The sequence below is a fragment of the Sebastes umbrosus genome, chromosome 11, assembly GCF_015220745.1.
Source record: "Sebastes umbrosus isolate fSebUmb1 chromosome 11, fSebUmb1.pri, whole genome shotgun sequence".
In the NCBI taxonomy this organism is placed as follows: domain Eukaryota; kingdom Metazoa; phylum Chordata; class Actinopteri; order Perciformes; family Sebastidae; genus Sebastes; species Sebastes umbrosus.
The window spans coordinates 19,374,931-19,398,067 of NC_051279.1; the positions used below are offsets into that span (position 1 = coordinate 19,374,931).

The 23,137-nt window shown below is 36.7% G+C and overlaps 3 protein-coding genes across 4 annotated transcripts in view; 1 reads left to right on the forward strand and 2 right to left on the reverse strand.

Moving 5' to 3' along the window:
- Positions 1–2,829, reverse strand: part of LOC119496501 — a 41,760-nt gene extending 38,931 nt beyond the window's left edge. Inside the window, exon 1 of the mRNA XM_037783835.1 lies at positions 2,505–2,829. The gene's annotated coding sequence lies outside the window, so the exon portion shown is untranslated. The remainder of the gene's footprint in view (positions 1–2,504) is intronic.
- A 7,570-nt stretch (positions 2,830–10,399) lies between these two features.
- Positions 10,400–15,942, forward strand: LOC119497260 (potassium channel subfamily K member 5-like). The gene is made up of 5 exons (XM_037785250.1): positions 10,400–10,730; positions 13,000–13,111; positions 13,796–13,962; positions 14,071–14,239; positions 15,022–15,942. The coding sequence occupies exons 1-5, from the start codon at positions 10,545–10,547 to the stop codon at positions 15,726–15,728; spliced, it is 1,341 nt and encodes a 446-aa protein (XP_037641178.1). The 5' UTR covers positions 10,400–10,544; the 3' UTR covers positions 15,729–15,942.
- Positions 15,939–23,011, reverse strand: LOC119497261 (serum paraoxonase/arylesterase 2-like). 2 transcript variants are annotated; one of them, XM_037785252.1, is made up of 9 exons: positions 22,608–23,011; positions 22,079–22,146; positions 21,784–21,839; positions 21,412–21,577; positions 18,162–18,285; positions 17,868–18,068; positions 17,655–17,736; positions 16,305–16,433; positions 15,939–16,207 (listed from the first exon to the last, which is right to left on the reverse strand). In XM_037785252.1, exons 1-9 carry the CDS (start codon positions 22,703–22,705, stop codon positions 16,046–16,048), a joined length of 1,086 nt encoding a protein of 361 aa, XP_037641180.1. In that variant the 5' UTR covers positions 22,706–23,011; the 3' UTR covers positions 15,939–16,045. The 2 variants fall into 2 exon arrangements, with proteins under 2 accessions (XP_037641180.1, XP_037641179.1); XM_037785251.1 differs by having other exon boundaries at positions 17,868–18,285.
- Positions 23,012–23,137: the final 126 nt, after the last annotated feature.

Here is a 23,137-nt window from a genome sequence, read left to right on the forward strand (position 1 = left end):
CATAACGTCCCATACCACTTCCACCACAATTCATTGCTCTTTGACTTTGCTGCATCTGGGTACACACATCACTCACACGCACGCCACCTTTCCTCCCGTATCTTATGTAAAACAACTTGTGCAGCTACGGAAAATGCTTTAAAAATGAATTCTGAGTGCATGTGATGGAGGCATGGTTGCAGTTTTTTTTTTTTATTTGTGCCCAGGAGCCGAGCTCTCAAGAGCACTAACGGGATTGATGGTAACAGCGCATCAATATTCATAGTGCACCATTATGTTATGAAGAATTCATGAACCAGGAATGTTCCATGTTTCTCCCTCTTCTTCAGCCAGCAGACATGTTGCCCATCCCTCTTGTCTTATAGGCCAAGTTTGAATTGTCACCTTCATGCACACCGTAGATCATTTAAATGACATAGCATGATGTTTTTTCAAAGTGAAGTCAGGACATTTGAGATTAAGTGCATCCTGTGCTAATACAGAGAATAGGGCAGGACAACTTTCCCAAAAAAATGAGTGGCTGATAAAACTGCCGGAAACATTTTCATCCAGAGACAATGCTATACTGAGCGATGAGTCAGATTGGAAATGCTTAACCTTAATATGCATAGATGTCATCTGAGCTCTCTAAAAAAGACATTGCACCAAGCCCCGGGGCTCCCAGTACGTTGAACAGATTGTGGCAGACATTCTAGGCCACCTAAGTACACGCTACAGTGTGTTTGATCATGTGATGCTACTGTAAACAGCTGTGTTTTCTTAGTTTGCACTGCCACCTGGTGGAAAGATTATAAATTAACCAACTTTTCACATGATGCTGATTTGACTGAACAGTCAAGTGCGACAGGTATGCAACTGTAAAAACTGACCAAATGTTAATTTCCCTATAATTTTCTACACATATTAAACATTGCACTGTTATTACAAGTCTTACCTCTACACTGACAATTTCCCAATACACAATGCAATATTGGTATAAACATGTGTACTTTGAGTGTTAAAACAAAACACGCCATGGTGAAATATCAAATCACTAGTTCAACGTATATATTATTTGTTCTGAGAGAGAGAGAGGGAATCCCCGCCAATACTACTCTACGTCAGCACAGAGCTGTGAGGCATGCTGGGAGCATGTGTTCGTGAGAGATAAAGATGTGTCCAGATAACTCAGGGTGACACGGTCACACTACTCCTCCCAAAACTAGGTTGGAGTGGACACCAGCAGGTCAACAACAGCAGTGTACCATCATTTCAGAAACTAAAGCTCTCATTGGGATTCCTTCACAATCTATTCTTCAGATCTGTTTGATGCTGAACGTTAAAAAGGATGTCATACACATACATTCTGAAATAGTCAAGGTTGAGAAATGGCGGTCACTTTTTCCACGCAAATAAAGAAGGAAACCTGATAGAAAAGCATTTCAACCAGTGAATACATGCATGGAGAAGATACAGAGAGAGTTTGCACTCAGATCCCAGGAAGACTGGCATCATGTCAAATAGAAATCATGAAGAATTAATATTTAATAGTCTCTATAAAGACTGATGACTTCATAGAATCATTGCATTAATATAAATGAAATGCTTCTCTGCAGCTGAGAGTGCGGTTGTTTAATTTTAATTATACTCTGCATTAGGGCTGCAACTAATGACTATTTCCATTGGCGATTAATCTGTTGATTATTTCCTCAATTAATTGATGAGTAGTTTGCTCTAGAAAATGTCAGAAAATGGTGAAAAATGTCAGTGTTTCGCAAAGCCCAAGATTACGTTCTCAAATGTCTTGTTTTGTCCAAAACTCAAAGATACTCAGTTTACTGTCATATAGAAGAGTAAAGAAACCAGAAATATTCACATTGAATAAGCTGGAATCAGCGAATCTTTACTTTTTTTCTCAAAAAAATTACTCAAACCAATTAATCGATTATCTAAATAGTTGTCGATTAATCAGTCACTAATCAATTAATCATTGCAGCTCTATTATATTGTGGTACATTACGGGGGGCTCAGTCGTTTGTGCATATATCTTAAAGATAAAATAATTGTTATTCTGTATGTACTGTATGCAAAACATCACTGAAATACCCTTCAAATAAGCCTCATATGCAAGGGTTCAATCTGTCATTACTTCAACAACAGCTCAAATGTCTTTGTTGTTACACTTAAATCCTTTTTTCATACGACTCAAACTGATTAATCGATTATCAAAATAGTTGGCGATTAATGTAATAGTTGACAACTAATCAATTAATCGATGCAGCTCTACTCTGCATTACCTTTAAATCATATTGCGGTACATTAAGGGGGCTCAGTCATTTGTACATATATATGAAAGGTAAAATAATTGTTATTCTGTATGTACTGTATGCAAAACATCCCTGCAATACCCTCCAAATAAGCCTCATATGCAAGGGTTCAATCTGTCACTACTTCAACAACAGCTCAAATGTCTTTGTTACACATATACTTTTTTTCATACAACTTCAATGGTGATTGTTACTCACATCCATGTAGAAGGTCATTGTAGACGGCGAGGACAATCCCAGACCAGGTCAGAGAAGGTGGGAAAGGGGAAAATAGTGTGTCAGTTCAGTAAAACACTTATTGTATTTAAGTGACAGAAAACATAATTTAGTGAGTTTATGCAATCCAATAAAAAATGTGACAACATAGAGAGTGAATGAGATGGACAGCACTCAACTGAACCTCAGTTTTGCATAATAAATAACTTAATGATGAATATGCACATATAACAACTACAAATATGGAACACCAAAATAAATGTCATCAAGAGCTCATAGAACATTTTACAAGGAAATTATCATCACATTTAATTCATGATGTCTAATTATCTTTTGATATGTTTAGATATATTTTCTTTTCTTCTGTACTGTTTTTTGTATGTATTTTCATTGTTTTTATTGTTTTCCACTTTTTGGTAAGGTTTTTCTGCACATTTTGTGTACTTCTTGTTGTTGTTTAACTTTTGTTGTATTTTTAAAATTATGTTAGTTTAGATCTTTCTTCCTTTTTTGTTATAGTGTTTTTTCTCCTGGGGTTAGGGGGAGGTCATTTGTATAAGCCTGTAAGGCTTCTTGACCTCTCCTGACACATTTCTTGTCTTTTTTTTTTCATTGACTGGATTTTGTGTAGTTTTATATATGTGCAAATTAATAAATAAATAAAATAACATATATAAAATAATATAATGTATTATATAACATATAATAAATTGTATCACATAGCTGATGGGCCTAGATCAGAACATGAATAGCTATTTTAAAGTATAGTATATAAGATAGTGCCAGCATCCAGAAACAGTGTAGGCTATGTAAGCAGGTTAAAGATGTTGACCCAAATAAGTCAAGTTAAAAATAATACCACAGGTTTTCCTCTACATTTCTACCTCTGTTATCAGCCCAATAAACAGACCTATACAATGTACATAATCACTATAGGATAACCTACCTGTTTATCTTTGTTTGTGTTGTCTTGTTCATGATAATTAAGCTCGACAGACTACAGTAAACTAGGAGTCCTGTTTCTTATTTTTCCAGCTAGGCTAACAGCACAAACATCTCTGACCTCGTCGTGTTTTGTCATAATCCCTCTCTAAATACGGAGCAGTGAACTCTGAGCGAGCCGCAGCGAGCAGACTGGAAATGAAACAAAGGTGTGTAAATGTAAACAACAACAACAACAGCAGTCTGAGTAGGCGAGTCATACCTGAGCAGACAGATGTCTCCTCTGTGTGTGTGTTTCCTCCACCTCCACCTTTTAGTTTCTGTCGGCTTAATTCCGGTGTTTCCCTTCAGAACAAGTTGGAGCTGCTACCGGTGGGCAGGTTTCCACAGAGAGGCGGTGTCGCAGCTACAATGACGAAGCACTATAAGTACATGGTGATGGGTGGAGATCAGAGGTGGGAGCCTTATACTGAAACACCAAACCACCACTGATGGAACAAGTAATAATACATTTTTACTGAAGTAAAAGTAGCAAATGCATTCAAAATTGTACTTATAAGTAAAAGTACAAAAGTGTCAAATAGACCTAAAGTATCAAAAGTAAAAGTATACAGGCCTACTTATTATGCAGAATGGTCCATTTCATAATGTCATATAATTGGATCATAATCATGGATGAATTATTGTGTTCATCACTTAAATGTTGCTGCTAGCTTACACACTTTAACAAGCGACTGTCAAAAAGTGGGCATAACTATACAAGCCAAGTAAACCTTTAGGCAAGAATACTTAATTATACTTTTCTTAAGTATATCTCGATCAAAGGATCAAGTACAATAGGCCTGTAAGCCAAGATACATAGACTTATCTGTATACTTGTCAGTATAAGCCAAGTATACTTACTTTTCTGTATACTTGTCAGTATAAGCCAAGTATACTTAGACTTTTCTGTATACTTGTCAGTATAAGCCAAGTATACTTACTTTTCTGTATACTTGTCAGTATAAGCCAAGTATATTTAGACTTTTCTGTATACTTGTCAGTATGAACCAAGTATACTTAGACTTTTCTGTATACTTGTCAGTATGAACCAAGTATACTTAGACTTTTCTGTATACTTGTCAGTATGAGCCAAGTATACTTAGACTTTTCTGTATACTTGTCAGTATGAACCAAGTATACTTAGACTTTTCTGTATACTTGTCAGTATGAGCCAAGTATACTTAGACTTTTCTGTATACTTGTCAGTATGAGCCAAGTATACTTAGACTTTTCTGTATACTTGTCAGTATGAGCCAAGTATACTTAGACTTTTCTGTATATGTGTCAGTATAAGCCAAGTATACTTACTTTCTGTATACTTGTCAGTATAAGCCAAGTATACTTAGACTTTTCTTTATACTTGTCAGTATGAGCCAAGTATACTTAGACTTTTATGTATACTTGTCAGTATGAGCCAAGTATACTTAGACTTTTCTGTATATGTGTCAGTATAAGCCAAGTATACTTACTTTTCTGTATACTTGTCAGTATAAGCCAAGTATACTTAGACTTTTCTTTATACTTGTCAGTATGAGCCAAGTATACTTAGACTTGTCTGTATACGTGTCAGTATAAGCCAAGTATACTTAGACTTTTCTGTTTACTTTTCAGTATGAGCCAAGTATACTCATGTATACTTTTGTTAAGTATATCTCTGATCAGTACATAAAAAATAAACTGAAAGTATACTCTCTTTAAAAGAAGTATAGCACACTTGAATAAACTTCTTTTTGGTGTGGAGCTGATTTTAACTACTTTATATACTGCTGGGTAGCTTAATCTATAAGAATACATCATCATTTATTAGGCCTAGTTGATTACAGTATATGTTGTAGCCTATAATAATAATAATAATAACTTTATTTGTGTAGCACCTGTAAAAACAGTATTTACAAAGTGCTTTGACAGACAAAGCAAGCAGGATACAGCCAGGCTAAACAAAAGCAAGACACAACTTAACACAGATAAAACAGTACAATTGATAAAAACAATAAAAAAAAAATCAATTAAATGCAAATAAAAAGAAAAAATGAATAAAAACAATAAAACACTAAAAAGACGATAAAGGGATGACATCACAGAAAAGCAAGTCTATAGAAATGGGTTTTAAGAAGCTGTGATTTAAAAGAGAAGAGTAGCCTGTTAATAATCTGAATCCACAAAGCAACTAGAAAGTAAAACTTTAATATAAATGTATTTCCCTCTGAAATGGGAATAGATGTATAAAGTGGCAGAAAATGGAATTACTCAAGTAAAGTACAAGTACCTCAAAAATGTACTTAAGTTCAGTACGTGAGTAAATGTAGGCCTACTTAGTAAGGCTACTTGTCACCACTGTTTAAACCCTCATAGATTACTCCATACTTGTTATTTTTTTAAAGTAATTCTGTAATGATGTACTGGTAGTCTCTTAGGAAGCAAGATACAACATTACTTATACTTGCACATGCCAATGCATTTGTGTTTACCGCTACAGGTGAATCAGGTGCAGTATCCTGAAGCACAGTGGCTGTTACTGGGTGAAGTAATCCAAACTGCCTCAACTCGGATAGGTATGCACTAAAGGAGGCGTTAACAAAACAATGTTCATTCTGGCAGAAAGGCTTCCTTATCAAAAGGTCACCTCTGTGCAGAACAGGTGCAGCTCTCCTGCTGTCTGTGTTTACCTGAGTAGTTTCCGTATCAGGGTCCGGGCATAAGAGGAATGTGTGCTCAAAGATAAAGCTTTTGTTCAACTACTGCCAACCTTGTGCCAGTTCTACAGTGACCGGTCGGTCGGTCACAAGCAGTCTGATATCAGCATAGTCATAGCCACCCTATGTGTGTGTGTGGAGCCATTTCTGCAAACTTTACTGGTGGTTCCACAGAGGGGCGCTGTTGTGTATGAGCGTGTGTGGAGGTCGAGTTGGAGGTAGAGACTATGGTTAATTATTTTTGGGAAACACTTTGCAACAGAGTATATATATTGATAGAGTCACCAAGGAACACATCTTGAGCTAATTACTAGAAATAGTTACTGTAACAAGTAACTCCTGAATAAATATGAACCAAGGATTAATCATTTATACTGTGTTACTGATTGGTTCCTAGATGATCACCATCTTCATGTTCCTGGTTGATGTCATGTAAGTAAGGAAGTCAATGACTAATCATTACTTCCTTAAATACATACTTACTAGAATAGTTACTATTTGTGTGGCCCCTTAAAATAAAGTGGTGCATCCTTAAAGTCCCCCTCCTCTCAAAAAATGTGTTTTGCTTATTGTTGCTTCACTTGGATGCTTGATATATGAGAAATTAGAAATATTTTCATATTCATAGATTCTGATTAAATAATTTGTTAACAAGGTGATTTTTTTGTGGAAAACCCATATCAGACACAAATTATTATTGCAAGAGGAATACTTTTATTTATTTATTATATTTTTTTACATGTTAAAACATATGTAGAGGGGATCGTTAAAAAAATGCATTAATTTATGGTGGCTGTATCATAACTTTCCACTTGTGTGTTTCCTCAAGTAAAGTAGTGCACCTATAAGGCTGACACACAAATCCTAGCTATGGCTCCATTTGTTAACCTTGGATATCACCTTAAAAAGCAGTGTGAATTCCCCAGAGAAGATGCAGCACACCTCCATCTAACAGCTGCTACAGCTGGAACATCTGTCAACATCTGTGTTATATAAAGCCCAGTGGCCAGTGTTGGCACTGTCCCAGTGGATTAGCCAAATATATCTGGCCTTAAAGGTGTACTCCAGCAATTTAGTTTTGCACTTCCATAAAGTTGGGGGACTCACATAGACTGTATATAAAAAGTGGACATAGGCACCATGATGCCACCCATTGGTTTGTGGACTGTAGTTTTGAAGCCTCGAGTTTGGCACTCGCCATCATGTTTTTTTGCAACCAGAAGTGACACAAGAGGGTGGAGCTAAGGACAACTGAACACTGAATAAGACATTCTTAAAAATGTTATGTTAATGTAACAATTAACTTCCATGAACTGAAAACACACTGTGAAAGGGTTAAAGATATAAGACAAAAACATGGACACCTGTCAATCACACCCTAAAGCATCCCCTGCTTTATGGTCTATTTGACTCTAAATGGGACCATCATTTACTAAATGAACATCATGCTGTATTAAAGAAGACTTGAAACTAGCCACTGAGACTATAAACTCATGTTTACAATGTTTACTGAGGTAATAAATCAAGTAAGAAGTTTTCTCATAGACTTCTATACAATCAGACTTCTTTTTGCAACCAGAGGGGTCGCCCCCTGCTGGCTGTTAGAAAGAATGCAAGTTTACGACACTTCTGCATTGGCTTCACTTTTCAGACCCGGAGTTGTCTACTGGGGACTCACAAGAAGAGAACCGAGATATCTTGACTTTTAGTCCCTGTATAGGCCAAGCTCCTATACTTCCCAAAGGCAATTCAGTAGTGTCTTTCGCAAGCTGAGTAGTGCGCCCCATGATGAGTAAACTGTACTGTATAAAATTTGTGCACTGACCCAGACAATATCACAGAGGTATTTATTTATCTATCGTCTGTTTTCATAGCTAGACACTGTAGATAGATATATAGATCGATAGATAAATAGACTGCAGTACTTCCATTCAACTTTCACATGCAGTAGCAGCCTATTGTACTCACAGTGAGAAAAACACCTCTCTTCCATTATCGTGCTGAGCAGCCCGGATCCACCCAGTGTGATTAACTTTACACACACACTTAACTCCGGCCTTCTGGAAGAAGATAAGAGCAACTGTCACTCACTACCAACACACACACACCATTTCATACGCAAGCATTTCTCCACACAAGTGTGTGGCCTACTGAAGACATGTTGCCCCCTGTCGAATATGTCTATTACTGCTTCATGGAGGTATTCTGCAATCATGTCAGAAAGGATAGAGATAAATAGACAGACACTGCATATTTGCATATACACACTGGCCTAGTCATTTTACATTGAAAATAAGGCACATATAATCATCTTATGTGGTCGTGCCCTAAAACTTTTTGTCTGTCAGTCCAAAACGAGATGAAGGAAGTATTTGGTATAGATATACCTCTAAATCCACATCATTTTCTACTGGGATTAGACTCCAATTATGAACGTAGGTACAGGTACATTCTTAGAGTCGCTGTGTATGCTGCACGCCTCACAATATTACAAAAATGGTTGGACGAAGAACCCCCTGATATTGTAGCATTGTATACACACCTATGTATGTATATTTTGCCATTGGAGAGGCTATCACATGTGTTAAGAGGTACTCTTGATGTGTTTGTAACAGGAATGCACAGATACCGATACTGGATCGGATATCAGGCCGATACTGACTCAAATAGCTAGATCGGGTATCGGTGACAATGGAGCTGATCTATTCAATTAAGTTCTATGTTTATATAATATATACATTATATACTGGAATTTTAATTTAAGTTTTGACCAATTTGTTGCTGCATTAAAAAGATTTACACCTGAATTGTAATTCTTGTTGATTTTGAAGATTTCTTACCAAGTTGCTGGTGTACGATTTATTATTTTAATAATAAAGAACAATGAAATACATTTATATCTATGTATTTACAGGTCACATTTTGTTTTTCCAAATTTAGGAAAGCAAAGTCAAGCCTGGTGTTGCCTTACACATAAAAGAATGATCCCAGTCACTTCCACACAGTGAGACATACAGCTTATCGATTAAACACTGGTATCAGATCGGTATTCGGTATCGGGCGATACCCAAAGCCCAGGTATTGCTATCGGTATCGGGACTGAAAAAGTTGGATCGGTGCATCCCTGGTTTGTAAGTGACTGGTCCCCAATAGCAATATACCCGGAAGAGGAAATGGTCAAGAGTAATGAATGGTTGTAACAAATATAACAGTATGAGTATGTGTAATTGTTAAATTCACAGAGTTTTGACAATTGTTTTGTTTATTTGTTTATTTATTTTGCACAATTTAAGACTATACAACATAACAAAAGAAATAAACGAATAATATAAATTGCAGGAAGAGGCAAAAACCCCACTGGGCTTATCTGAAGCCTCCACCTAGAGACAAGATTAATATAAAGGAATAATATGACTACATAATAGTGATAACCAACAACTAGGACAAGATATATATAATAACAACAATAACAATACAGTAAATATATATATATAAAAAAAAAAACTATTGCTGATGTTCACATTTTATTCTTATTTATTTTATTTCTTTGTTGTTGTTTTTGTTTTGGGGTTTTCAGTATGTCTTGTCTCAATGGTAGGTCTTTGTATTGTGTCATTTTATTATATGGAAAATAAAAAAAATATTGAAAGAGGAAATAAGACAAGAATATGTCGATTTGGCATCCATATAGACAATTTAATGTCAACAGAGTGGTCATTTCGAGACATTTTGAAACCACATTTTGTGAGACTAAATGTTTTTTTGAATTTCTCCACTCTTTTTTTTATCTATATGATAATACATTTTAACTATTGCTGATGTTCACATTTTATTCTTATTTATTTTATTTCTTTGTTGTTGTTTTTGTGCGTGTGTTTTTGTTTTGGGGTTTTCAGTATGTCTTGTCTCAATGGTAGGTCTTTGTATTGTGTCATTTTATTATGTTGAAAATAAAAAAATATTGAAAGGGGAAATAAGACAAGAATATGTCGATTTGGCATCCATATAGACAATGGTGGTCATTTTGAGACATTTTGAAACCACATTTTGTGAGACTAAATGTGTTTTTTTTTAATTTATTTTTTATTTCTCCACTCTTATTTATCTATATGATAATACATTTGATAATAAAAAATAATGTATATATAGACTAAGGCTAAAAACACAGCGCCTGATGAACAAATCTCTCTGAACAATGGAGCTGAGTTTGTATCACTGAAGCAACAGCCCCTTTATGTGTTGTTTTGTTACCAGGAAGACAGCAGAGCAGGTCGGATAACGTCAGAGGACCTCAGTAGGAATGAGATCTACTCTTCGACTTAAAGCCTGAAGTGATGCCTTTAATATGGCCGATAAGGGTCCGTTTTTAACCTCATGTGTGATTTTCTACCTGTCCATCGGAGCTGCGATATTCCAGATTCTCGAAGAGCCAAACTACAAATCATCTACAGACGAATATCTCCTTCAGAAGAAAATCCTCTTGGAGAAGTATGCCTGCTTAACACAAGATGGTCTGGATGAGATTTTGGAGGTATGAATCCTGTTTATGATATGACAGATTAAAAAAAAAACACAGCAGTTAGAAAATAAGTTGAGCATTTATCCTAAAGACTTACATTTCTGTGCGTAACTTTGGTTTCTGTGCGTAACTTTGCGGTTTTACGCACAGAAACTGACTAACTTAAGAGCTCCCATTAACTTTCATAAAGTTATTGGATGAAATAACACTTTACAGATGTTGCCCTTTATTAGACTGTGTTTCTACAGCCATAGTAAAGGTGAGCCTACACAATGAAAGAGTAAAAAAAAAAGAGAAGCTCGTTTCCTTTATGTGCCACAGAACCAGTTTTTCCTGATCAAGAATAGACAACAACATCCATCAGTCTGCCCCAAAAAGGATCATGTTACAATAAAACGACTAAAATGATCTTTAAGTTGTAGTGTTCCTGTTTGTTAAAGCACAGGGAAGTTGGAGTATTCATGATTCAAACTACACATGGAGGTTTTTCGGGGCGTGAAGGTGCATGTCTCTGCTTCCCACCTCAGATATTTGCATGTTTGCACAAGGTGTGCCAGTTTATATTGGCTACGTGAGTTGTGATGAGCCATAATAAAACGTTTCCAACAAGTTTGTTATTGGCGTTGTTAAGGGGAAAGTTGTAGCAGAAGTTTATGAATGGGTTCAGACATACTGCACTGTAAACAATTGCTGTTAATTTACAGCAGGATTTCAACAGTATTAACCTGTTATTGCTAAAAACAGTGCTTTACTGTTAATACAAAAGAAAACCTGTTAAATTACGCTCATAGGCCGTTTTTTAACTGAACTATAATGCATTCTTAAAAAACAGCACTTTACTGCTGATCAGCTGTCTAAAGTATCATCAGTAACAGTTTCATGCAGTATGTTTTTAATTCTGGGACCTGATCTGCACATGTGAGGCTTGTTCATTGTACATGATTGTAAAATCAGTGAATTAGCTTTATTGTTCTTCACTCACATGTTGTTATGGTTTCATTCTGTGCTTGTAGCCAGCTAGAGACAGACATGTTGGGAAAAGTGTCAACAAGTCTATTATAGCCTTTTTCCTAACAAATGCCTTTAATTGTATTTAGTGTGACTATTCCTATGTTGCAACCTGCTAAGTCTATTCATCTAGGCAAAAAATAATGTTTATTAAAATGTATGTAAAAAATACAACCTAAATAGTGCATTAAAACAAATCAGTAAGATGATGTAAAAGAAAGGTGGAAAAACAGCTATATAATGTATCTTTAAACAGTAAATTAACTGTAAAATACTGTGAAATTAATAAAAAAAAAACAGTTAAAATTGTATTTTTCATTAACAGTACAAAGCTGTAAATTTCAGCGACAGTATAATAATGTTAATTTTACAGTAACATAAAGGCAACCCTGCTGCCAGTTCTTTACTGTTATTCTACTGGGAAATTCTTAACAGTGTGTTTATCCTCTATCTGCTTTTTATGCATTTCTTTCACATTACGTGCCTTTTTAGACCTGCCACAAGACTTTGTATGTAGTTTACAGACCTGCCACTTGATGAATAAAGATGCTAAACAATAAAACACGGCGAGTGTGTTGTATAGTTTGAAACTGTTTCTTGGCAAGTCAATTTTATTTATACAGCCCAAAATTTAAAAATGACTTTTTTTTTAATTTGGATAAAGAAAAACACCCCAAAACACCCTTTAATAGGAAAAAAAAGGAAGGAAACTCAGATGTGTATTTGGTATTGTTTTTGTATTATTTTGTACAATTTCTCGGTCATTGCTATGATCTGTTTTAGAAATGTACTTGTTATTTTGTAATAATAATAATAGTGCGTTTTATTTATAGGTGCCTTTCAAAGCACTCAAGGACACTTTACAGGCCCAGTTAAAAACAATCAGCAGTGTATCACGACATCATAAAATCAAACAAAACAGTAATAAGTTAACTAGATCTTCAAGAAGATCTAGTTAAACATTTGTGGCTGTTTAACCACTCAGGTTCATTACTGTTATACCTAAAGCAGCAGTGGGTAGAAATGGAGCAAATATGATTAAAGAAAGTTATTTTTATAAAACGTGACCCGGCAGCCATGTTGAGATCAGTTGAGGAAATACCAAACACCGCCCACCAGACGCAACAAACTTTCTCATTTTACAGCTAAACAGTACACTACAAGATGTTTCTGATTTGTGGCAAGAAATAGGCATTACAGTAAATATTAATTCATATTTGATCAGCGCTGCCTCGTTTGACCATCTGATCTTTATTGTGTTTTACTCTGCCAGATAGTGTCAGAGGCCGCGGGCCAAGGTGTGACCATCACTGGAGACAACCATCGCAACTCATGGGACTGGGTCAACTCTGTCATCTTTGCTGCCACAATTGTCACCACCATAGGTTTGGATGACTATATATGACATCTACAGTATCTGGCATGGATATAAATATGGTAGTTTTATGTTAACTGATTTAATTCACAAGTTATTTATTTATTTTTTACTTACTTTTTATGTGTCAGAGAATATTATTCTAGCCATTTTATAAATGCATTTAAAGACATAATTACAGAAAGAAAGCTCAATACGACATTGTAATAGGATTATTAATTTATGACTTCTTTATACATTAGTTATTAAGAACAAAAGCAACTTTTGTCAGCTCTTGAAATCATCTTGAAACCCCTGACCCTGATTAATGATTTACTAAAATCAATAACTACCCAGTTGATGGCTTACAATGTTTTTTTTTTTAAGTTTTAAAAGAAAGAAAAAGAAAATCTGCAGTTGTAAATGCTAATTTGCTAATGGATTCTTTGCAAGTGATCAACTGTGCGTTGGAGAGGTTTTCCTGCAAGTTAAAAAAGGACAAAACATATAATAATAGAGGATGATACCCAGTAGCCAATTTGTTTTTCAACCTGGCATCCCAAATTGTGTCCTCATTAATATATTTCCCATCCATAAATTACTAATAATTGACTTATTAACCATGAATAAAGTCAATAGTTACCTTGTATAAACCTTTATGAAATATTCCTTCCTCTCAGTGTAGTGCGTTGATATTTGCTCTTGTGATCTACAGGTTATGGTAATGTTGCCCCCAAGACTCAAGGTGGCCGTGTGTTCTGCATCCTGTATGGTCTGTGTGGGATCCCTCTGTGTCTGGTATGGATAAGCGAGCTGGGTTCGTTCTTTGGTGACCGGGCCAAACGTCTGTCCCAGGTTATGATCCGTAAAGGCGTTTCAGTGGTAAGAATCTGACTGAAAGCTGGAGGTAGTGTTTGTCTGTAATGATACTGCGCCATCAGGTCATTTTAACATAAAGATGTTATTTGTTTCTTTTCTCCCTTCTGTCAGAAAAAGGTGCAGTGGACCTGTACAGCCTTATTCCTGTTATGGGGGCTGATTGTGCACCTGGTGATCCCTCCATTTGTTTTCATGTCTGTGGAAGGATGGACTTACCTGGAGGGCCTCTACTTCTCTTTCATCACACTCACAACAGTTGGTTTTGGAGATTATGTGGCAGGTATGTTTGATTAATTGCATAATATAAGTCATTTCTCTGAGGTTATTTGTGGGTCTGAACTTTTTGCTTTTTATTCAAGCTGAAGTAGGCCAGGTTGGAGCAGATATGATTAAAAAAATATATTTTTATAAAACGGTCGCTATATCCTGACAGTAATATATAAAACAGGTAATCTGAAAAAAACCAAACACATGTGCCTCTGTGTCCTCCGGTGCTCCTAATGGCATCTGCAAGATTTCACAGACCGGAGGAAAACAAGCAATCAGAGCCGAGCTGGAGCCTACCGTCCAGCTTCCGTCTATGAGAGCCACGAGTCAATCACTCGCGTACTCCGAACAAGCGGTCAAACTAGGTAGCGCTGATCAAATATGAATCAATATTCTTCTACTGTAATGCCTATTTCTTGCCTCAAATGTTTTCAGAAACATCTTGTAGTGTACTGTTTAGCTGTAAAAAGAGAAAGTTTGTGACCTGGCAGCCATGTTGAGATCTGTTGAGGAAATACCAAGCACCGCTCACCAGCCGGAGCACAGCCAATAGGAACGCTCAACAGGAACGCTCTCTGAAATGACCTGTGATTGGTCAAAGTCTATATTTTTAAAGCCTGAAAACAGAGCCATGACGAGGTGCAGAAGTCTAGCTATCTCTCATAGCTCTTGAATTATAATATGCTGAAAAGTTATTATGGAATTTTTGCCCAGTGATGCCAAAACATTGTTGCCTACTGAAGCTTTAAGTCCTTTCTTATAAATGTCTCGCCGGTGCATTGACTCTCATTTCAGGTGTAAATCCAGACAAGGACTACCCCAGACTGTACAGAGTGTTTGCAGAGATATGGATCTACATGGGCCTTGCCTGGCTGTCTCTGTTCTTCAGCTGGAACGTCCACATGGTTGTGGAAGCTCACAAGGTGCTAAAGAAAAGAAGACACAAGCACAAACACGGGGAACCCGAGCCTGTAGAGGAGAAGCACAACCCAAAAGTAAGGCCGTCTGTCATCGACATCTTCAACTTCCTATCAGAGAACGACGATGACAACTACAACACTGTCATCAAGGAGATCGGAACCACAGCAAGTAGAAGAAAGTCCGCAGACAACATAAATCGCTCCAAGAGCTGCAGCGACATCTTGGCCACCGACATCAAGGAACTGGATCACTCGCCTCGGCACAGACGCATGCTCAGCATCAGTGAAGTGTTCATAAATGCAAAGCCTGTCGTGGACAAAGGCAAACACGAGGTGAGTCCTATAATACAAGAAAGCAACGAAGAGCCTGAACCTGCAGAATGTGCGAGGACGGATAATGAGGAGAACAAGGACAGTTGGACATTTGATTCTCCAGAATCTGCTGGTATCACTTTCACTGTGCCTACCGAAGATGCTACGGAAAAGGAAAGTGTACAGCTGCCTGGTGGTGGGGGATGTAGGTTTACAATCTCCAAGGTGGCAGAGGAAGTTTCGTCAATGGATAAAGATGAAAAAGGATAAAAGATCTTTTCTAAAACATCATGTTCCTTTTCCAAAATTGTGGAAATAATCAGACTGTGCTGTGTGAAGGAGTTTATATGAAAATATTATAAATACTGTTGTGTATCAAGAAAGCAAACTTTGTGAAAATCTTACTAAATGAATGTTAAGACGGTTTCCTGCTTTAAAATGACATATGCACAATGAGCCAGTGAGCCAAGATTACTCTTCTTTTGCAAATGGTGAATCAAGATTTTATTTTGTTTTTCATCCCATATTCATCCAAATCTTTTTTTTTTACATGTCTTTGTTGTGACCATGGAAAAAAAATACATAGACTATTTCAAATTACAACACAGGGCTTTGTGGAAAACACTGCCAATGAGCAACTTTCCCTCATAGGGAGCAGCTACAGAGGAGGCCATGAGCACACGGCCGTTATCACCGTACTCCAGACTCACCACCGGCTGCTCCGAGTGGATGTTCTTGATCCGGATAACCTGAAGGAAACGGGAATAAAATTATCAGGCAAATTCAAATAACAATGCTAATATATAATTTCATATAAAAAACAAAAAAAACAACAACAACACTAACCTCGGAGCCGGGAGGATCTTCAGGGTCATACGTTGAGAACTTCATACCATTTGGATGACAGCCCAGCCATAAGTCACCTGTCCTGTGGTCCACCTCGATGTTATCACAGAGTGACCCAACAGCAACAGACTGGTTGGAAACATGAACTGATACTTATATTCTGTCCTCTAGAAATACTGACACAAAGTGTAGAGGAAAGCATGTAAATATTGTTTTTTGGATTTTGTTGCGAAAAAGCACAGTAATAGTAATGTTGAAATAAATAGTTTGACATTTTGGGAAATACACTTTTTTGATTTCTTGTTACCAGATTGATACCAGTCTCATATTTGTACGTTAAATATGAAGTATTCTGACTCAGCGGATGTAGACTGGGTATAAGTCTGCCATTGGCTGCATATTTCTTGCGGCATTCTCCTCCCCTCACGTTATCTATGCTATCTATGTTGCAAGGGCACCATCGCTGCATCCTGTGCTTCGCGCCGCCCAAGATGATTGTGATTGGTTTAAAGAAATATGAACAAGCCAGAGCGTTTTCTCCCCTATACCAAGGCCTATGGAAAGGAGGCTGGGTCAAGGGCGGACATGGGTCTTGGGGTATGGGGTATAAAACATGCGCAGTGTAACTGAAGCTGCAGTCGTACGTTGCGATTGGCTCAATTTCGGCGAGTGCAGGCCAGATTTTACTGCGCATGTGTTATACCCGCAAAGATATGACGCGTTAATGACGCGTGACCCAGCCTCCTTTCCATAGGCCTTGCCCTATACCATGAATGATAGTGGGTGTAGCCAGACCTTTCTTTAGTGCTGACGCAGCACTGTGGAGAAAAAGGGCCTTTACACAACGGGGGCGTGACGAATAGACGACAAGAAAATGCAAAATACTCGCCTGCGAATGTTATATGTCTAGGGCTTTTATTGTGAAAGGCAAGAACGGAAAGAGTGAATCTGGTCTGCGCTATGTCAAAGTTGAAAAGAGTAATAAAGTTGCTGTCATGGTTCAGACTACGGAGCCTCCATGTTGTTTCATAAATATAAGCGCAAATCAACATGTTCCGCACAACGTCATTGGCTGATGCCTTTATTCGACGTGCGAAAGCTCAGAAAAAAACCTGACCTCGTTCTGAAAAAAGTATGTTACAAAATCCACCTACCAACGCAACAACAATTTCAGGCTCTACAGGGGGTTTTCAGGGGCTTCATATTTAGCTGGCAGATATAAGTGGTATCGATCTTTTCATCTAAATCCAGGGAAGAAAGCAAATAAGCATATTTCACAAAATGTCGAACTACTCCTTTCATTTATCTATTTTCTGGCTGAGGGTAGCAAATAAGAAAACACTGTGTTACCTTAACATGCACTAATTGTTCCCCTTCTTGTCTCTCATAAACGTCGATCTCATGGCCTAAAATATCTGAAACATAAATATACCTGTAAAAACAAAAGAAAAAGCATTCCTGTTTTATTATTTTAGCATTGCAAAGGAAACATATTACTATGGAAACACATTCAGCTTAAGAAATATGCACATGCAATTACTGCTGAAATTAATTGAGAATAACCGTTTGTCAGGTGATATGTTGATGCCATTTGCGGACATAAAGCCACTGGCTGCCACCCTCACTTCCTGTGGACTGTAGTATACCACATCACACGAGGGGAGATCCAGGATGATAGTCAGAAAGTGGAGTGCCTCATTGGTAAAGGAGTGATCATTTGTGGCGTAGAAGCTCTCCACTCCGACTGCAACAATGTCATTTACACTGAAAGAGATGATGAATGAGATAAACGATTCTATAGAGATTGTCAAATGTAAAATGTGTGGTACTGTGAAGGGTTTATTACAGAGTACATACCTGTGGAGTAGGGGGTGGGTAATAGTTTTAAGGTGCACAAGTGTGTCGTCCTGAACAAAATGAAAGATCTCCACTTGGCTTTTGTGCTGAGGGTGATTGACAACAAACAGGTACACAGCGTCATCTGCAAACAAACAGCAATGTGTTGTGTGATTGCATTATTCTCATCTTTTATTGGGCCATTATTGTAGCAAAACTATTTGCAAGTGTGTGTAGAGTTGAGTAACTGTATCTCAATCCATTTGTGCAGATTTGTAAATCTGTAAAAGAATCTCTAAATGCGTACTGAGAATTGTGAATGTGTATTCAGAATCTGTGTGTGCATAATTAGATTAGTAAATGTGTAAAAAAAAAAAAAAAAATGTATTCAGATTTGTAAGTGTATTGAGATTTGTAAATGTGTAGACAAATCTGTAAATGCGTACATATATCTGTAAATGTGTAGACAAATTTGTAAATGCGTACATATATCTGTAAATGTGTAGATAAATCCGTAAATGTGTAGATAGATCAGTGAATGTCTATATACGCATTCACAGACTGGTCTACACATTCAGAGATCTATGTACGCATTTACAGTATTGTCTACACATTTACAAATCTCAACACACTTGTAAATCTGAATACAGATTTGGAGATATTTTTTACACATTTACTAGCACGCAAAGATTCTGAATACACGTTTGCAGATACCTGTACACATTCCCAAATTTCAGTACGCATTTAGAGATTCTTTTACACATTTACAAATCTGATTACGCACACACGGATTGATATACAGTTACACAACTCTCCACACAAATTTGCAAACAGTTTTGCTGCAATAATGGCCCCATACTCTTTTACCTCTAGTATAAACAAATCATGCACATTTCTCTCCGGACATCACAGCGTGGTTGAATAAAGAACGTTTTGTCAGTGTTTGACCCGTGTTCTGGTATCCCTGTCACACCATTGCAATTTTATATTTTACTTAAAGTTGTAAGTCTTGGTTGATTTGGTGACCCTAGTGGTTACTATGGTAACAGCAAATGTGGTTTCACGCTCCAGATCCCAGAAAATAACCATTTTGATGAACAATCACAGTCAACGATAACCTCTGTGACAGGTACAGTGCGTTTCCTGTGTTTGCTTCACAATAAAAGCCACCCCGTATTTGTCCAGTGGATGTCTTTTTATGTGAAGCAACAGCAGTGGGAAACGTCTGGTTAGTATTAGCAGTAACTTAAGACAGCTCTGATACAGCTGTAGTGAGTCTGATATCAACGAGATCAAAGTACAAACAGTAACACCAGATTACACACTGCATTCCTGTGAATCAAATACCCTGTATATGTGAAGACAATTTAACCTCTTGTGGGAACGGCGGACTCCGTCACTACCAATGAAAACTACTAGAGGTCATTACTGAATGTTAATACATTACACGATTATTGCAGGAGAAATGGAGACCATTAATAATAGAAAAAATCTGGTTTGATTTCATGAGAATATGAAAGATTCTATCTTTAAAAATCTTAGTTTTCTTATTGTTCAGTCTTATTAATTGTATTTGCTATTCATTTATTTTTAATTAGTTGTTATGTGTTTCCCCATAAACCAATTTGTAAAAACAAAAACCCAAGACGAGTTAAGCAACTATGAATAAAATAGTTTTCCCAATGGTCCACTCTCCAGTGATCTCTGGGAAAACAGAGTAAAAACCTTAAAAACTATATTTTCCAAAACCGCTGTTTTCTGGGCAAAACATTGCATAAAATAAAAAAGAAAGTCCTCCAAAGTCTGATAAGTAATATAAATAAAACCAACATTTCTACTTGCATACATGAATGAAAGTCTCCTCCATCTATTTTTCTGTTTTATGGAAGTTTGTTGGGTTACCTCATCACCAGTAAATTATAAACTAGTAAGCACATGAGGTTTGCTCACCAATCTACTGTACCACAAAGGACCGTATTACTGTACATCTGCAGCGCTTTGTTGCATGAGTCAAGGAGATCTGTGGTTGTAACTGCTGGTTTCCCATTCTGTTCCTTACTCTCTAATTAACTGGCTTATTATATACTATGACATTTTGCCTTTATTGTTCTTCAACAGAAAACAGCAATCACCAGAGACTCACTTCCAGTCTGTTTCATTTGGTATGCATTGGATGAGTGCTCGTCATAACAACCACAATGCGTTAAAGACATATTTAAATGTGAAGTAACTGGAACTTCAGTCGTCTTATGTCATTTTTTGTCTTCTTTTTTTTCTGTTTTTTCAAGCCTTTTTTGCACCATTTAGACCAAGACTTGTGTTTCTAGTTTTAAAGTACATACGATAAATTATGGCTCAATGTCAAATCCATGAATGTCTCTATTTGTGAAAGGAGGTATAACTCTTTCTTCAGATACTTGAAAGTGGAATCCACAGTTGGCCTTTGAGAACGGATAGTAGATGTTTGTGAATGTGTATACACGTGAACAGTTTTAAAATCAATGATATAATTTAACAAAATATTCTTTAAACAGGGCTGCCTCTTACAATCTGATTTCCTGGTTCAATTGTTTAAAAGTTGTTTAAATGTCACATGTTAAAATGCTACAACAGTCTACCATTTAAACAATGGCCTTTGAGATTTAGACCCGTATACTTTACATTTTCACTTCAGACTACTCATACAACATCTTACTTGTCACATGACCTGTGTAACAGCTGAATTGAAAAACAAGATATTTTAGAGATATTTATTTTTTGCAAGAGGTAATATCCACTTGATTAAATTCATATGTATTCACAGGGACCAATGAAAGGTGTCTCATGCTTAATAATGTTTTTACCATATTTCATATATATGGTAAAAACATTAAGCATAAGAAAAATGCATTTCCTGCAGAAAATGTGTGTGAATGCTGAAAGCTAAAATGGCAAGGTACTGCTGAAAATGCAGAAATGTGAAATGACTTGCCTGAAAAATGTTAAAGCTCAAGTGCATTGCACTGCACTGCTGAAAAACCTGGAAGTTGAAATCTAAAACTGGTGGAGTTGAAAGCTGAAATGCATTAGCTAAAGAAGCTAAGAGCTGAAATACATTGCTAGAAATGCTGAAAGCTAAACTGTCCAGGTACTAGTAGTAGTAGTAGTAGCAACAGTAATAGTAGCAGAGGCAGCAGCAGCAGTAGTAGTAATAGAAACATAATAATATGTATACGCTGATTCTCTTTTCTTTGTTCTATAGTTGATATGTTGCACCTGATTTGTACTTTACCTGCTTCATCGATGTACACACTGATGCCATGTGGGTTGAAAGAGCTGAGGTCCAGCCCTCCTTTGATTTGCAGCTCCACTGGAGTCGGCTTCGGGTGCAGCAGGTCCAAAACGTACATTTTCCCCGGGTCATCGGAGAAAGAAGGCATTCCAGGATACTTCAACCCCTGAAGTGGAAAACATTGCATGTAAGATGTTGGTGCAGTTCTATGATTTTGCTTGAGGAAGTCATTACTTACTGAATGATGTCAACTAACCGGTAATCACACCTGATTTAAAACTGTTGACCCACAATTTCACATACTGTAGAGAATTATTTAAGGAAACTGCATTAATGCATTGATGCAACTATGCTAAGTTATTAATAACATACTGTGCTTATAAGGGCCAGTCCGTCTCTTAGTATTGTGATATCCTCTGCCCCATATTCTGTACAAAACAAAATACAATGTGTTATACATTTCAGTTCTTTAATTTTACCACCCTAACATTACCCCACTGCTGACACTTGACCCACTGTCAGTTAAGTGGACTTTAAACTCTTCATGTGTGATCACATTTGACACAAATAGTCAAACTGCAGAAACATGTTTAAATAACAGACATTTTTGACAATGCAACTCTCAAAATTAAGACAATGACATGAACATAAAGTTAAGAATCCCTACCAATATTCATTAAATAACGACAGTTGAGGTGTTTCATAGGCATGTCTCTGGAAGCGAGAGCCATTTCCCTGCAGAAAAAATTAAATGACAAAGACCTTCATAGGAAAACAAAACAGAACCTGCAAGTCTACAATAATAATTAATAACTGTGTCGTTAGCAGAGCTTGGTTTCTGATAAACTCGTACGTTAGTTTAGTTTATTTGAGAAGGGACTGTAGATTATGGTATAAAAAGTGTTATTTTCCATCAAAGTGTTGCAAAAGTCCTCCTAAAATACATAAAAAACATAAAAACAGGGCATGCAGTTTAAAAGTTCTCCTTAAATACATCAGAACAAAAACATAAAAAAGGGCAAGGAGTAAAAACGTTGGAAAAGGGCACAGTTGTTAGCTCTTGTTCACTACCTGCATCCCATACTTCACTACTGTAGTAAACAAGTACATTTAGAAGCAGTACAACTAAACCTCTTTATACTGACATACCCTCATAATTCATCTCTAATTTACTAAAAAACAAAACACCCACTTACTTTAGTTTAAGAAATCGGTGTCCAATGAAAGCTGCAAAGGCAGCAACAACAGCAGCAACCAGTAGTTTCTTCATGGCAACCATGTTTAGAAAGGTCATACAGGAAGACTTTCAGAGCGCATTTCCATGGCTGTACCACAGATGGAGCTAGATGAGTGTGTACCCCAGAAGCACCTTTACATACAGTACATTATACTTTATATCACAATTATTCCAATAAAAACCTTATCACCCAGCAACCAATATGGACCAATAACAAAAAGTAAATTTGGATGGTGTGATATTATGAATACTGTACTGTTTATAAAAATACCAGTAGAGGGTAAAAAAAAAAAAAAATGATAGTGAGGAAGCTGGACAGACCTGTTTCTTGTGGGTGGGAAAACAACATATGAGTTCTGCAAGAAAGTTACATTGACATATATTAAAATACTGTTTTTTAAGCATCTTTTTAACCGTCCAGATTTAAATAGTACATATATAATATATACTGTTGTGTGTGCAGTCATCTGTCTTGCATGACTTTTTTAG

Bases quoted from the DNA above. Each gene is read 5' to 3' on its own strand.
- LOC119497260 (XM_037785250.1), top strand. From the start codon at position 10,545: ATGGCCGATAAGGGTCCGTTTTTAACCTCATGTGTGATTTTCTACCTG. The intron at 10,731-12,999 runs GTATGAATCCTG...TTACTCTGCCAG, and splicing joins GTCTGGATGAGATTTTGGAG to ATAGTGTCAGAGGCCGCGGG. The intron at 13,963-14,070 runs GTAAGAATCTGA...CCCTTCTGTCAG, and splicing joins TCCGTAAAGGCGTTTCAGTG to AAAAAGGTGCAGTGGACCTG.
- LOC119497261 (XM_037785251.1), bottom strand. From the start codon at position 22,705: ATGACCTTTCTAAACATGGTTGCCATGAAGAAACTACTGGTTGCTGCT. The intron at 21,840-22,078 runs GTAGGGATTCTT...TGTTTTGTACAG, and splicing joins TCGTTATTTAATGAATATTG to AATATGGGGCAGAGGATATC. The intron at 16,208-16,304 runs GTTAGTGTTGTT...CGTTTCCTTCAG, and splicing joins AAGATCCTCCCGGCTCCGAG to GTTATCCGGATCAAGAACAT.